The sequence below is a fragment of the Bactrocera dorsalis genome, chromosome 3 (assembly GCF_023373825.1).
Source record: "Bactrocera dorsalis isolate Fly_Bdor chromosome 3, ASM2337382v1, whole genome shotgun sequence".
In the NCBI taxonomy this organism is placed as follows: Eukaryota; Metazoa; Arthropoda; class Insecta; order Diptera; family Tephritidae; genus Bactrocera; species Bactrocera dorsalis.
Window position 1 is genome coordinate 52,910,148 of NC_064305.1, and position 17,102 is coordinate 52,927,249.

Sequence of the window (17,102 nt, forward strand, 5' to 3'; positions counted from 1 at the left end):
ATTTTCTGTTAATGTGACGTAGTTTGAAAGTGAGATCTGAGTAATGGATTCTAAAGAGCAAGAGCAAAACAAAAGTGGATAAAAGTAGTTGCCGAGTAGTTCGTTATAGTTTTCACAAAATCGAACTTACAAACTCTTAGTGATCAGAGAAGGCGGATCCCAGATATGTATATCTCCATAGCACATTTCTACGGTAGGTATGTAAGTATATGTGCATAGATAACCGAGCATATGGTAGTACTACTTTGAATATTGCTTATATATGTACATCCATATGTATGTATGTTTGTACCAAAAAACCTATTCTTACTCTTGCTCTGCAGTTATTAAGCGAAGAATGAAATTACGTGTACATAAAGGTCCGTTTAAATATCCAATTTGCTGACATGCAATAAATTTTGCAATAAAACAACAACAACGCATTTTCTTAAAATGTTTTTGAGGTCAACGATAATGCAACAGAAAACAGAAGGGCATTGCGTTTCCATGGAAGTGCTGAAGAAGGAAGAACCGACTTCACTCACTAAATACATAGGCGCCTTCACTGCGCCGTTGAAGAAGCTAAGGAGACAGCAAGCCTAGAAGGTGCAAACAAAACGTGAACAAGTTAAGTGTGGTGACGAAGCATAAAACAAGTGTTACCTGTGTAAGTGTGTAAGTGAGCAAGCAAATAGTACCAAAGTACGTGTGTGTACGCATGTAAATATGCTTATGCTATGGCGTTTTGCTAGCTTGCCAATGGCCACGTAAAGGCCAATAGAAGAGCGTTCAGCTGCCTGGCTTTGCAATAATCGCATGAAATTGCAAAATATATATTTTTGTAGTTGTGCGCTTTTAAAGAAAATGCAATGAAAACTAGCACACACCACAAACTGTGCAAAAACTAAAGCAGTAATCATAGAAAAAGAGCGGCGCAGACAACTACAATTGGAACTCAAAACGTTCTTATAATTATAAATTCACATAAATTTCACTACTAAGGTTTTGTTATAAAAACTACTATATATGTATACTTCATATATAGTATAGCACGCGATAGTGGCACATATGAAATATTAAGTAGAAATAGTTGTAGTTTGTATGGCAGCTTTATGCCATAGTGGTCCAGTTCCGACAATTGAGCAGCTTTTTGGAGAAGAAAGGATGTGTGGAAAATTTCAGAACGACCTTTTAAAAGCTGGGGACTAGATCGCTTATATACAGACGAATAGGCAAACAGACATACATACGTTTTGGCTAAAGCTACTCAGGTCGCCGGGACGGTCATTGATATGCATAAGTCTCCGATATTTGCTTCTGGATGTTGCAAACTCCGTGACTTAATAAACCCTGTTCAGGGTATGAAAAGAAAATCAATATATTCCTATTTTTTTCTGTTTTTTATTTTTATACATGTGTATGCACACTTTTTTGTTCAAGGGTCGTTCTGTTTTAATACTTTGCATAAATACGAGTATGTTTGTATGATTTCCTTGAAGAGATTCTCTTAGCTATATATGACCGCTCCTCTATGATGTTGATGTTAACGTAATATGGTAGTCCGTAAGTTCAGAATATTCTGCGATACAAGCGTAGTGGTTAAGTACCGTGTTATTGGCGTGTTAGCCTTTCTCAAGAGGAACAGACTAGCCTACACAAGATGTTTAGTAAGAGAAGTAGAAAGAGGATAGAAAAAACAAAAAAAAAAAAAATATATGAAAAGTGGCAAAATGTACTGAGTTTTTGTGAGAAGCAGCTGCATGACTCATCAATGTTGTAATGCTTAACAACGGCTCCACTCTAAGGCTACAAACTATCATTGATTGATAAAAGAGGTCGAAACGAAAATAAAGAAGGTGCTGAATATGATTTTTTTTTTTAATTTTACTTTTGTTTTACTATAATCCGCTAATATTCTATAATGTATAACGACCTATAATAATCTAAAATCGTAATATAAGGGCACTATGGTATGCTCTTAAACGATTTTATATATTTTGAACATCTTTTGACTTTGATACTTCAAGTATGATCAAAAAATATTTCCACCTGATTTTATTAGATAAGGAGAAATTTTAGTAATTTGTAGTACGAGCTAGTATATTTTTAATTGGTCTACAGTGGCTTTATTTCCCTAGATATAAGATCGATTATATGCACAGGTGCTTGTATTCGATATCTCGAGACTTTACAAATTATTGTCCGATAAAATAGGACGACGAATTCGTGATCGCCGTGCGAGGTTCAGTACAAGTACCGGGTCAACAGCTTTATTTCGTGCCGTTCGAAAAATTTTCTTTGGATAGGTGAGCCCGCTCTTAAGTTATATTTTGCTTTTCGGCAGAAATGTCTTGCTCTTAGTTTTGGGGGAGCGCGACACTTAATGGACAGGCGTGTATTAAACTCAAAAATTTCAGTACTTTTATCGTTTAGTATATATGCACATATGTATGTATGCAAGTGTGTGTGTGTATGTAAATACCAATGCATTACTATGCGCATTCCTGTGTATCTTTGGGCATGTGTTGGTATAATGAACACAAGTACGACTATTTACAAAGTGCCGCTCTATCGGCGGTCAATTTGATGTGGCAAGAAGTATGAAAAACTCTTAACCGCAAATAAGAAATTGAGAAGCATGCGTGCGGCCGGGGTCAGCCGTGTGTTCGGTAGAGATCAATCGAAGATCTTACGAATATCATTACATGTAAGTTACCAACGGTGGTGAGCTTATTAAGGAAAGGGTTAGCAATGTACAGTAAGTACGAAAAGTGATTACTCGCCTATGCCTATAGGAACCCATTAAGTTTACATACTTATGTGTGCGAGTATATGTTTATGGATACTCCATCAGATAGTATCCGATTTCCTTTCACTGTACACAGCTTGTGCTTGACTTGCTTCGGCAAAGCGTGCTTGTGAGCCATTACTCCACAATCCGATCAGGCAGTCGCCGCCTGTGTGGATCGTTTCGCACACGTGCAAATTGACACAGGACACACTGATTTATTTGTAACCAGCTGTCATCTGCTTAGTGGTTTTCAGTGAAATGCTACACTTTCCGCTAATGAGTTTTAATATTCTCCGATCTACAACAACAACGCATATGTATTTACTTATGTGCGCATGAAGAAAACGCATTAATAGCTTATAGTTATAATATAAATGAATATTGCACTCACCTATTTTTGGCAGCAGCAGCTCGATCCCTCTGCCTCCGGTTTTTGAACCAGTTCCCCACTTGAGTTGGATTGAGGCCGGTTGCTTTCGCCAATTCACGCTTTTTTGTCGGATTCGGATACGGATCCTGAAGGTACCACTCACGCAGCAAACTTCGCGTTCGCTCCTTAAAGCAATGTGTCTTTTGTTCACCATCCCAGATCGTGGGTGGTAGAGGGAACTTCTTTCGCACTCGGTATTTATCCACAGGACCTAGACAAGTAACCACAAAAAAATTTTTTTGTAAATTTTATTATTTCTTAAGACACTCTGAAATCATACTTTTTTCACATGAAACGACTTTTTTTAGGAGGCCAACATTTTGTCAAAAATTGTTTACTGGTCTTTCGATCATTACTTGCACTCATTTATAGTTATACTCGTAATAATTTACGAAATAATTGAACACTCATTGTTCGACAAAACTGAATGGCTTAAAACTAAATTCGTACCTTATTAAGTTACTTAGATAGAGATTCAGATATGTAGTTTCTTAAGGTACCTCACAAGCAATTAGTTAGTCAGAAATATTGACCGATATTTGCGATATAAAGTCAGACGGAAGTTGGAGGGATGGAAGATGGAGGGGACTTAGGGAGTTATTAATCCGATGCAAACCATTTTTGACACCCGGGATATTACAGGTAACCAACTTCGCACCGTTCGCGCAGCTGTCGCACTAGAATCAGCAGCCAGCAATTGTTCGTGAGCTCAAACACCTTAATGTGAATAAAGTTTTTGTTTATCGCACCATCACTCGTTACAATGATACTGGTAGCATCGCAAATCGCCATGGAGGTGGTCAAAAGACTGCAACGTCACGTGAGATGGTTCGGAAAGTGAATAAGCGACTTGAGCGAAATCCACGATAAAGTGGATTTGGGCCGCTGTCATCACAGATGGGCGCTCTCCAATTGTTTTCATCGAGCCTGACGGGAAAGTGTTCTGGAGGCTGCTTTGAAGCTGTAGGCAAACAAACATTTCGGTTGCAAATCATGGACGTTTCAACAAGACTCAGCACCGTCTCACAAAGCGCGAGTGAACCAAGAATGGCTGAAAAACAACGTTCCGAACTTCATTACGACCACACAATGGCTCTCGAATTCACCAGATGCGAATCCAATGGATTATTCTCGCTGGGCCATTTTGGAGAGCAAGGTCCGAAGTAAGTAATACACCAGTCTCGAGATACGGAAGAAAGCCATTGTCCGTGAGTGGGCCAAAATACCGGCAAGTCACATTCGGGCAGCTTGCGATTCGTTTTTTGACCGTCTCAAGGCCATAGTTAAGGCAAAAGGTTGTCATAGCGAGCAAAAGTGAATTGGTCCTGAATTTATGATTATTTTCAGACATTTTGTACTTTAAAATAATAATTTTCCAAACCGAATTTATGGCTTTTTTAATTGATGGTTTGAGTGCCAGACCCTGTATTATCAGATAAGGATTCTCTCAGAAATTCTATATTATTTTTCAGAGCCTTATTGATATTTTCGATAAAATGTCCGCATTTGGAACCGGGGTTCATATATTCGATACCTGACGGTTTGAACAGTTTTAGCCCGATATAGATAATTTTTGGTCATAAGTTGACACACTTCGAACGCACATCGACCAATTTTGACATCAGCTCCTATAGAACCGTCCCATACTTCTTGAGTGTTTCTGATGCATTTATTTATTGATTTATCGTAATTTAGAAAGTTTTTAACAGAACCGTTATATCCGTTTTAACAATGTCTATAGAGGTGTTTAAGGAATTTGCTCTGAGCGAATTTGCTTATAAAAGTTTAGATAGTTTAGGACCCACATTTCCAAATTTTTTAGCCCAGTTTTACAGTTGCGGTCATATTCTTCTGAGACCCCTTTGTTTATGTGATTATTTTTTCCATTGTTTTTTTTATTCACTTTAAAGTCCATTCGAGTCGGAAGTCGACATGAAAACATGAAATGACTTTTTCGCTTAGCTTACCGTTTTAGTTACAATTTCGGCATTTTTTATTCGCAAAGCTTTTTCAGTTATTCAAAATTATAAAAGTGATGAAAGACGTTTTTGAAAAATGAAAATACCGAATACCAGCCGAAATACATATTTAAAACGGTAAAATATAAAGGTGTAAGTATCATGGTTTTGGGGTACCTTTCTTGGCAAGGTGTGGGCCCCATTGTCAGCATAACATTGATTTTTAACCTGCTTTGACGTGGTTTTTCGGCTTCGGCTCACTTTTGCCGCTATATTCAGCTGAAACAAACGACGTAAACATACATACATACATACATATATCCAAGACTAATTGGCCGTAATAATACGTTTCATGACATTGTAGGAGTCGGAAAACATTGTTTCACAGACGGTAAAGCGACGCGGTTTTTGGAATAATTTATTTAATTTCGAACCAATCGTGCTTCCATATTTATTAGGTCCAAATGATGATTGATAAGTTTTTTACAACATTTCAATATGAACTATATTTCATAATAATGATTTTAACTAATTGTAGGATGAATTTTATGATTACTTTGATTTTCCTTAAAGAAACAATTGTTGATTTCATGTTTCTTCGCAAAAACAGGATTGCTATATTTGCATTTTTTTGAAAAAATGTATAAGTATTAAAAATTAGTACTAGATTTCTTTAGAGCTGCATACTAGCACAAGAAAATTTACCGCACGAAACCGCACGTTTTTTTATATGAAGTTTTTACATTTCTTGAGAGCCGGATTCTAAGCTTTAATAAAAAAATCACATGAAAGTACAAACAAAGAAAACAATATACAAAGTGAAAAATGGGAAAAATTTAGTTAAGGGGGGAGCCTGCTTTAGAAGCTTAAAAAAATTTATTATTTTTTTTTGCTTTAGTCTCCTTAAAAAATATCTAAGAATATGTCCCCAAAGTTATAAATGGAAATTCGAAATATTTTCGAAGCTAGAAGGAAAATAGAGACCCAGCGTCTAGTAGAGATATATGAGCGATTGAGCAGAAAGCGAAAATTTTGACGTGCGATTTCTCGATTTTTAATTCTTACGATTTTTCTTAATTGGCGGGCAGGATAGAAAAAAAACTAAACGTCCAATCGAAACGAATAAAAAAGCGTTGTATTTGGAATTAAATTCTCTTCTAGGTGAACCTAAAATACCTTAAGAAAGTTAACATTAATCCGGTTCTTAAGCGATTTAAAGTAAATTTTTTTTTGTTTTTTAAATGCATTTTTTTTAATCTGTAAAAAATTGTTGAATTTTTAACTTTTTGTTAAATTTTCTTGGTTCACCTAGGAATTACACTATTGAAAATTATAAATTTCTTTTGGTTTTTTGATTCCGATGAAAGTTGCGACCTGCATCTTGCCCGCCACACAGAAATTGAACACTCGAGGCGCCTCCGTAAATTTCTTCAAACAAGTAAAATATCCAATGTATAACAATTAAAAAAATTTGAGAAGACTCTTCAAATATTTAGGAATAAATCCTAAAAGTTTCATTTTAATCAGATATTTCTTTCCTTTCCAAAAAAATCCTTGAAAATATAGATTTTTTGAAGCCTCTAAAGCAGGTTCCCCCCTTAACATTGAGAAATATCATGTGTTATTAATACAAATTTTTGATTTTTTAATCGCGAATATTTTGAATAATATTAATGTTAGCTATGAAACTTTAAAGGTTTTCGTTTAATGGCGAACTCATCTTCCATTTTCACTAAGAAACATGAGTAACAAGATTCTTTACGATATCTAAATTTTTACTCAAGATCCACCTTGCACAGACGGATGGACGGCCAAACTGACAAGCGGATTTCAACTGATCTTTTCATCATGTGATCATTGATATACTTGAATATATATATATATCCCATATCTATTTCTATTAGTTTTAGCTGATACAAAGAACCGTTATGCGTACAAAATCATAACACTCCGTAGGAACATGTTTCAAAAGTATACAAATCTTCTTCATCGCCAGACACATTTTGAATACTCATATAGCTCTAACTATTTCTTGTCTTCTTTGAAGAAACTGCTGATCTCTCATTGACTTTATATGGAATTAAATCGTGACTTTGAGATAGATATAGTGTTATATATACATACATATATAAATGACCCGTCCGTCCGTTCGTCCGTGCAAGCTGTAACTTGAGTAAAAATTGAATTATCTCGATACAGAGCATCTCAGTAGCAAGTAGCATCTGTATGTAAAAAAAATTGAAAAGTGGGGCGCGGTTACGCCCTTTAACAAGTTTAATGTACATATCTCCTAAACCACTTAAGCCACAATAACCAAATTTACTGAGTACAAATTTTATAAGAATTTTATAAGAACTTCTACCAACAGTGTGAAAATGGATGAAGTCGGAGGATAACCCCTCTCACTCCCCTTATAACGCTACTGTAAAAAACTACTAAAAGCGCGACAAATCAATATTTAAATACGCCAGAGTCATTAAATTTTACCGTCGACATTGTATGCGAGAGCTTTATGGGAGCCGGTGTGAAAATTGGACGATGGGTGCGGCACCGTCCTCTTTTTGGAGAAATCCCATATCTCGTCACCCGTCCAACCGATTTCATCAAAATTTAGTATGTGACATTCGTGTGTCCCGTTGTGAAAATGGATGAAATCGGACAACAACAATATTTATGGGAAGTAACACAATTTGAAAATCCACTTGATTCGTTTAGTTTCCAGTCCATAAATTAAGAAGAAATTAATATAACGGGATAAAACTTTGCACGAATAATGTCTTAAGTATTTATATGCCAACTTATACCAAAAATTGTTTAAATCCAATAAAAGCTGTTCAAGCCCCTAGGTACCGATTCAAAATGTCGGGCAATGTGTGATACAAGTATATATACATAACTAAAATTAGGGTATAATCCTTCTCTTGTAATAGTGGAACAATATGTTCCTTATTCCTTATATACTTAATATTAAAGATTTTCAAACTTTGGGGTGACTTTGTACGCATACATCGCCCAATATGTGAGTTACCCCAATGAAAATAAGAGAGCGTGTTTTATTCAAAACAGTGTATTTGTGTGCCTCAAATATATAAATTTAAGCTAAAACTTGGGCTATCATCTTTATAACTAATATTGGGTTGTCAAAAAAGTCTTGCGGTATTTTTATTGATTTTTTTTTTTTATTGAAATTGAAATGAATTTTTTATGACTCATGCCCAGCTCTTGACCGATGCTACGGCTGCTACTATGCCGGTCTCTTTCGACCAATTCAGCGATTTTATCGCAATTTTCGACGACAGGCCTTCCGGAGCGTGGCGCATCTTCGACCACCTCTACACCAGAACGAAAACGTTGAAACCATCGTTGTGCGGTGGAAATGGAAACTGTATCGGGTCCATAAACTGCACAAATTTTATTAGCGGCTTGAGATGCATTTTTGCCTTTATCGTAGTAGTACTGTAAAATATGCCGTATTTTCTCTTTATTTTGCTCCATGTTTGCGACGCTATAACTCACGAACGACTTAAAAGAAACGACAATCAATCAAACACGTGTTAGCGCGTGAAATGAGCTTTCCAAAAAGTTATAGCATGACCCGATGCGACGAATAAAACTAGAACTACGCGCTTTCAGCGCCAACTAGCGAAAATACCGCAAGACTTTTTTGACAACCCAATATCAGGATTTTCGAACATCCTGCTGACTTTACTCTAGACGATTTGTTTTACACCTTAAAGTATTTCCTCGGCGTTGATTCTTGCGAATGGCAACAGTATAAAAAGTTTGGTTGCACCCGAACTTAGCCCTTCCTTACTTGTTTGTTTTGTGTTTCTCTTTATATTCGCACAACTAAACTTTCGAAGCCGATGTATGTTACGGGTCGACAAGAAATTTTCTCGCCGTTTTCGGTAACAAATGTATGTAAGTATATTTCGAAAATATATAATTCCGTTAAATTTTTGGTGATATTCCTTGAAGTGTGTTTGTCGATCTTCCATAGAGTAAATATTGGGTTGTTTGGGGTGGATTCGGGCTAGCTAGTGATTGTTTGTTTTGTTAATATAGTACAATCGATTGTGAGTGTTAAATGTGTGAAACTATCTTCTAAGTAGTTTTCCCAAATTTCAAAGATTTTGTTTTTTTTTTGGTTCCAACAAAGAAGCTTTCTGCAGTTTGAAATCATGTTTTAAATGAATTTATTTGTAAAGGTAAATATCAAACAGATGAAATCAATAAAATAAAAAAAAAGCAATTGCAAAATTTTGTGAGCAAACTGGTAGAAAAGTGGAGAACTAGTCATGTACGTCCAGTTTAGTCGTTTAAAGACTGCAAGACGGACCCTTAAGTACGAAAAGTTGTTGACCATTTTAAGTAAATTAGAATTTTTATACTTTTCAGTGTATTACCGAACAACTTCAACGCTATGAGATTCGAGTTTTCATAATTTTACCTTTTACCAAAGCCCGCTGATTATCAAAATATTAAAAAAAAATTTTTGTAGTGGATATTAGAAACGCATTAACGATTAAATGACAAATCATTCATTAATTTATAATTATAACTACGGTAGCTACATACCTAGTGATCGACCGCGCAATTTTTCCGCTTCAATGTAGTGGGCTTCGAGCCACATTGCTTGTAATTTGCCATAAGAGGCTTTTGTAAATTTATGATTTTCTATTATTGCATAAAGCTCCCTGCAAAGAAAGGAAAATATCATTGATGCAATAAATTATAAAGAACATTCGTAATTAATTAGTAAAATATAATAATATTCTTAAGCACAAACAATTTTATTTACAATTATTACGTGTGATAACCACTTCACATGTTCCTCGCATCACTCTAACGAAGACATTAGGATTTGAGATCTGCTATGGCAGAATTGAAAAATTTTAATCGAGCAAGAGTTATCACTCTGTACCTATTCGACTTTAAGGCAATGCTCGAGATTGCATTTGACCTTAAGCAGAATAGAATTAGCGATATTCCTTCCGAGTTAAACGCCTAATTTTGGGAAGAGATTCATAGGTTGTAAACATTCAATCATTACATTTATATTTTATACTTCTACTTTTGTAATCCAAACCATATGGACAGTATAGTTGGACAGTATAGTATTGAGGAATACAATAGCTCTTGATATATGTATGTATGTATAACAATACAATATTTTGTATTTCGTCAGTCCATTTGACTCAGTTTCAAGAAAAGTGACTGTCAGAACCATAGATTGAAGCTAATAAAAAAATGTTTTCGAATTTACATATTTTCGCTTGTGAAATTAAAAAGTGTATTTTTTAATTCTTCAACTAAACAATTTGCAGGACTGATCAGAAAATTGGACACTTTTAACTTTTGCTACCTGCCACATAGCAGGAAACAGAACGGTAAATATATTGCAACAAATATGCAAAATTGTAAAATTTGTCATGGCTCGATGAGAAGTCGGATAGTTTAGCTAAATAAAAAAAACCTTTTGAAGACGAACTGAAATTGCCAGACTTTATCGGTCCAATAATTACTTAACATAAGTAAAACTAAGATTGCACTAACATCAGAAATAGAGCTCAGCACTTATTTACGAAGCTTTTTGAAGCATGCAGACTCTGATGAGATATCCCTCATTAATCGGCGCATTCTAAATATGGAGGAAAACATATTAACACTTTAGTAGATCTTAAGGCAACACTTTAAGATCCCTTGCCGTAAGAGTACAAGTTCCTTGAATTGATTACCGTCGGCTAACATTGGCAAGCTTCCATCAATTACATATGTATATATGTATGTACAAAAGTCAACTGGTCGAATATTCAGCGGAATAAGACATATTCAAAATGATTTGATTTATTTCTGGAGCGAGTTGCTACATATCAAGGCTAATATAATATCATAAGTTTGATATTTGGCATTAATCCTTCAATCATATATACAAAAAAAATAGTATGACCCACCCTAAAAGTCATACATACATACATATCTACATACGTTAGTATATAAGTGCACATTCAAACTCAATATTTTATTGCCGCTGAAACAATTTGGCGAAAGTGGCAGACTCACCCCCTGCTAGGACGTCACTCTGCGGGAGATTGTCGCATTTAGCCCAAGTACTTTTGATGAGCTTTCAAGGAAGTTTGTCATAAGTCTGTTGTTGACACCTTCTTTTATCACCTATAATTTTAAATTGCTTTCGAATCATATTTAAAAATGATTTGTACATACATATGTATGTATATTTATACTTTTGGTGCCGTAAGTCTACCATGTTGTGGGTATAGCCAGGTAATTTAAGATACATTTAGGAGCAGTTTTTTCGAGTACATTTTGGTTTTGTTAAATATCGAATTTCATTCAACGCCATTATTATCTCGATATGCCTTTGCTATTCGATACACAATTTACAACAAAAGATGCATAAGTAAAGTTTTGTAGTAAATAGTCAGTTCCACATTTTTATTTGATTGTTCGTTCTAGAAGTACATACTTATATTAATAAATATCCAATCGTTGTGACATATCTTCAAATGAAAGGGGAAAAATATGTCCAAATATATTGTTTAATAGCTGTTCTAGACCAGTCAGAAGTAGGCTTGTGGAAGTCCCAAGCTACTGCAAAACTTCTTTTTCTAGGAAGTTTGTACCGTAATGTTTTATGACAGTTTTATCATTTTTGTTACAAACAATTTTATTTTGTTGAATAAATAAACAGGAAGGACAGGAAATAGCATTTTTGCAGACCAATGTTATCTGTTACTTTAGCTGTCTACGGTTGGTTCTTTCTCTTCTCTGTTGTCAGAAACTATACATGTAAAAGCAAGAATAAAGCAATTATGACAATTTATAGAAAACCAAAACAAATGGGCACAGCAACGCTGGAGAGTAACGTTTGGCAAATCGAAGACTGCTTTTTTTGGTCGACGGGCACTTAATCGTCAACCGACTTCACAGGTAATATTTATTGTCAACTAAGAGTCAGTTTCATTACCAGATAAGATTATTTTCAATTGGCAATATTTTAGTGTGGAAATTTATTATTATACCCTGATCAGGGTGAGACATCAATCGGAAAATTTGCAAACATCCTTTTGTCCTCCCAAAAGCTGTTCATTTGTCGAAACCGCCGATATCGGACCATTATAGCATATAGCTGCTATTCAAACTAAACGATCAGGATCAAATTCTTGTTTGGAAACTTTTTTTTTATTTTGAAAGGTTATTCTAGCTTAAGTGCAGCCGAAGTTAATGTGGTCGTCAAACTTTCAAAATGACTGCATATTGACGGCAATAGTTTTCAGCATAATTATTAGGATAGCTGAGAGCTAACGCCAGTGGATGCAACATTTTTTATGCATACCGAAATTCTAAAAAATATTTTATTCCCATATCTACAGCAAACATAATTTCATTTTCAAAAGACAGATCGATACTTGGATACTTTCGAAATTTCATCGCCAATGTTCTTATTCGCATTTTAATAGCTAAACTGCTACTGTAGCATGCAGCGGCAAGCATAACAGTGTTTTTCGGAAGCTCATTTATGGCACGACAAATATAATGACGCCGTTATTTTGATAAACACTCTTGCTGTTGCTTAGTACAGTGGCTTTGATCAAAATCCATGTAAATTGGCAACTATTGCGAATCTCGGCATAAAAACCTACACATCGCTTAGAATCAAGTACGATCATAAATCTAGCCACCACTGTGATTATAGTATTTACAAGCAAATTGATTTGCGCTTAAAACAAATAAGGAACACAAGCAGCTTGAATGCCACTCATTGCATATTCATGCACACACACACACACACATGACTATGCAAGGGGCAATTCATAGGAATGCTTAAGTAATTAGAGTAGTCCTGAAGTTAATTTCCATCGTATTGTTGTCGTATTATAATGGGGCAATATTCAATTATTTTAATTGTTGAACAATGAGTCCCAACTACTTCCGCCTCGTGAGTGACTCTCCTCATAAGCCAAGCACGTATGGATCTGTGTTTTACGAATTGTGTGCTTCCAAAGCTGGAGCAAAATCCGTTGAATGCTCGCAAAAGATCAGCATTAGATCCGACCCATCCCGCAAATGCGGCGGCGACGGTCGTCCCATTGTTCGCCATGCGCCGAAATGGTTGTCTTTATTGTCAACGAGGAAAGCTGTGCAATGTTGTGGCAACGATTTTCGAGATTTCACTGCTCCAAGGCAATTCTCTAAAGAATCTTAATTAGTAAATTAATAGCATTGTTTATTAATTTAAATCCATTATATTCTCATTACTGGCAAGTTCAGCAAAACACACGTTCATTTTGTTCTGATCTGCATATGTCGGGCTTGTTTTGTAGACAGCGAAGTGCTGCTGCGCTGCTGGTTCATATTCCGCCTTTTGCCTCTGGCTCCGCTTCTGGTGCGAGTATCAAGTGTCACCTCATCCGTCCACAAAATGTTTAACTTACAGTCGAATTCCTTTCATTGTGGCACTTGAGCAGGGTTTGTAAAATTCAAAAAGACGGATATTTGGAAAACAATATGTTCGCGACCGCTACCAGCTTGGTAATTTATGTGGATATATGCATACGGCATCCACATACAAATATACATATGCATAAGTAAAATATCTCCCGCAAAAGCAGCGCTGAAAGTTTTTTAACTTAAAAAAATCACACAAGGGTTTTTAGTTTTCTAGTTAGAATAATTTTGCTCAGATTCCTCAGAACCGGACACTCACCGTCTCAGTCTTTTTGTCCGGCTAAGCGGGCTGTCATATATTGGAGCGTGGCAAAGCCAGAAACTGCAAATCAGAACTATTGCTATTGACCTAATAAATATGAGCCAATGTCAGCTAGGTGTGTATGAATACCCATTATATCATTAGATTCCGTTGAGCCCCCGCAAACATTGTTGTGACCATTTCATTTTTTAAACAACTCGAAAAACACCAAAAATTAATAAGAATTTCAAAAATCATGTACACAGTTTTCTATATGATATATAGTTATATGAAATCTTGCCCGTTGATCATAGCTAATGGCCACCGTGTGCGGTCATTCGAACCTACTCATTCTGGTTATAGGAACTGGTTTTATATGAAAAAATATGAAAACATCTGTCCAGTTATTGGAGATTTCCGGGTTGATTTAAATTTTCCAAATGAATGGAACAATTGCAAATGGGGAAAATGTTCTACGGATCATTCTGAACAACTTAGTTAAGAAACTATTGGTCTGAAATCTGTTACGTGTGAGCGAGGTTTAAATAATTTTTTTCATTAGTTTTTGAGATTTTGATTTTCAATTTGAATTGCTGGTATTTATGTGTGTATTTATTGAAATTTGTCTCACCTGAAATTTCCGACGTGATAAGCAACAACCGCTCGCGCCCTGAGTACGGCTTCACAATTCAATATTTCATGCATATTCGGCAAGGCCACCGGTAGACTCCAGAGGAAGCGCGCCAAACGCTCTATGTCCCCCGAGTCCTCCAGCGTTTTGCAGACAATTTCCACTTGTGCGGCGGAGAAGGCGAGCGTTGGCACTGCCAAGATCGGACTCGGTGCTATAATCTGGTGTGTGGGCGAGAATGTCTCTGAGGGAGGTTGCTTGCCCTCCGTCGGTCCAACGGCCATTTTATTCGTTGAATCCACTGTGAACAAATTCGCATACTATTCCAGGCCACGAATGTTTTGCAATTTTTAGCGGCGGTAAGAGTAACAAAAGCTATAACAATAACTACAAATCCGCTATGCTCTCGAACTTCTCACACCGATTTGAAGTTAAATATAAAATACACACATACATGTGTCAATTACAGCACACGAACTTTACAAATTTGCATTCAGTTTATTAATCACAATAAAAAATCAATTGGATCGATTGTGTCGATTTCCAGCTGATGAAAGGACACCACACTTCATTTCTCATGGACACTTTTAGCTGTGAATTTAAATAATATTTCGAATATTTAGACAATCTCCATTTGTTTAACTCAATTCACAACACATTTGAAACTCGCATAAAAATTCGTTTTTACATTTTAAATAATTTGAAATAATTTTCAACACTTTTGCTGTTCGATCGTACGAATTCACACCCAATTTCACAGTACTGCTCCGCCAGTTCGGCTTGTAGGCTGAAGCTATTTTCTGAACCGTTTTGACGTGGCGTATGGCCTGCGAATTAATCCACGGCTAAGTGTAAGATCTAGCAGGCAATCGGAACCGGATAGGACATTGATGCGACCGCGGTTTATTCACTGCACTCCGAACCGATCGGTGCTACTTTGGCGACGGGGTTATTGCGCGTCCACGCGTAGGTATGCTTTGCAAGTAGGCGAATGCCAATTAACTGCCACCGCTTCTGCGTTTGTGATAGCCACTGTCACTGGTGGTGCCGCTGCTACCGTTGTGTTGCTACCGATGCTGCCAATACGGCAGCTGCTCCCGTTGTTGCCGTAGCTGCTGCGGCGACGCCTGCGTGTAAATTATCGGACTCGTTTCACCAAACTCGTTTTGCGTTTCGTATCGACGGTGCTGGCATCGAGCAGCACTCGAATCGTTGTCGTTGTCGTTGTCGCAACCGTCAACAAACAAAATCAAATAATGGCCTGTAACTGAGCTCACTACCAAGCCGACAGCGACTACCCCGATGACGAAGCTGTTTGTATTTGTTGTGCTATTGGTGGTGGAGGCGCAGAGTGGCGGAAGCAACGGCTGCGTACAATGCTAATAACAACTACAACAATAGCAAGATGCCAGTATTATTGTAAGCAATACTACGGAATGGAGATAACCAACTGGTAGCGTATGCTCATTCGTACGCCACACCAACACATCGACACCCCGAGCACTGCAATCGAGGCAGCAGCCATCCAGTGAACCAGCAAGCAGGCAAGCAAACAGGTATTAGGTAGAGTTGCCTTGATGATTCTCCTCAAATTCAGTGCAACAATGCGCTTAGGCAAACATGTTGAGCCAGCACACTTAGGAGGCGTTTCCATAATTTATGGACCTACGGTGCTCTCGCTCTAACCGACGCCATTTTTTCCAATTGCAAGTGACTCGCTTACTTATGTGCCTTGACTAGCTATTTCGCTCTCACTACATGAAGGCACAAAATGAGTGCACCGTGCTCATCCATACCTATTAATGCACATTTTTATATGCCTGCATTGCTGAGAGTGCGGATGGGAAACACATTGTTGGTGTGCCCTTTCATCTTAACTTCTTTATGGAACAACAATGCGCCTGCTACAATGTGAAGCTTTTTGAAAAAATCTAATATTGGTAGGTACGTGAAAGTTTCGTTTCCATTTATCCTCGATTGGATGGGATCTATTCACTTACCATTGTAAAATTCATTAATGTAAGTATCACCAAAACTGGAGATATAAGCTACAGTGCACCAAAAATTATTTTACAGATCAAAAAAGGAAATTATGGAAATAAAATGCTTTTTGCGTTCAATTTAAAATTCTGTATGAGATATTGGACAAAGTAACTATTTCAGATTATAGTAAATTGATTTGACAATACTAATAGGTGGGCTGTTTTATTTTTATTATTATTTTTTTTTATTATTATTTTCTTTTTCCACAACCTTAAAGGACTGTCGTTTTCCATTCCTCTTCCTACTAAATTCTTAGTTATGTTCCTTTTCAGTTGATTTCGCTTTTTATATTTACCGTATTTGGCGCTCAAATGAGTGACCGCTTGTATAAGCTGGAAAAAAATAAAAACAAGCCACGAACGAAGGAATACAAACAAGGGAAATTTCTGAATTAATGCGCCACTTTCTTAAAAACGGTTTGCTCATCTTGGGAAGTTTCACTTTTAAGAAAAAAAAAAATCATAAAAAAGATTGACTGAAATCCGATAGAGCATTTGTGGAGATATTAAAAAGTTTTAAACCACAAAATTAGGACGAGCTTTGGTAAAAATAAAATCCGA

The 17,102-nt window shown here is 36.4% G+C and overlaps 2 protein-coding genes across 2 annotated transcripts in view; one reads left to right on the forward strand and one right to left on the reverse strand.

Moving 5' to 3' along the window:
* Positions 1–16,012, reverse strand: part of LOC105225403 (protein Optix) — a 28,931-nt gene extending 12,919 nt beyond the window's left edge. Inside the window, exons 1-3 of the mRNA XM_011203840.4 lie at positions 14,500–16,012; positions 9,737–9,855; positions 3,162–3,411 (exon numbers count right to left, since the gene is read on the reverse strand). Of these exons, the coding sequence (XP_011202142.1) occupies positions 3,162–3,411; positions 9,737–9,855; positions 14,500–14,783 (653 nt within the window). The 5' untranslated portion in view covers positions 14,784–16,012. The remainder of the gene's footprint in view (positions 1–3,161; positions 3,412–9,736; positions 9,856–14,499) is intronic.
* Positions 1–17,102, forward strand: part of LOC125777085 (uncharacterized) — a 212,686-nt gene that overhangs the window by 126,453 nt on the left and 69,131 nt on the right. The window lies entirely within an intron of this gene.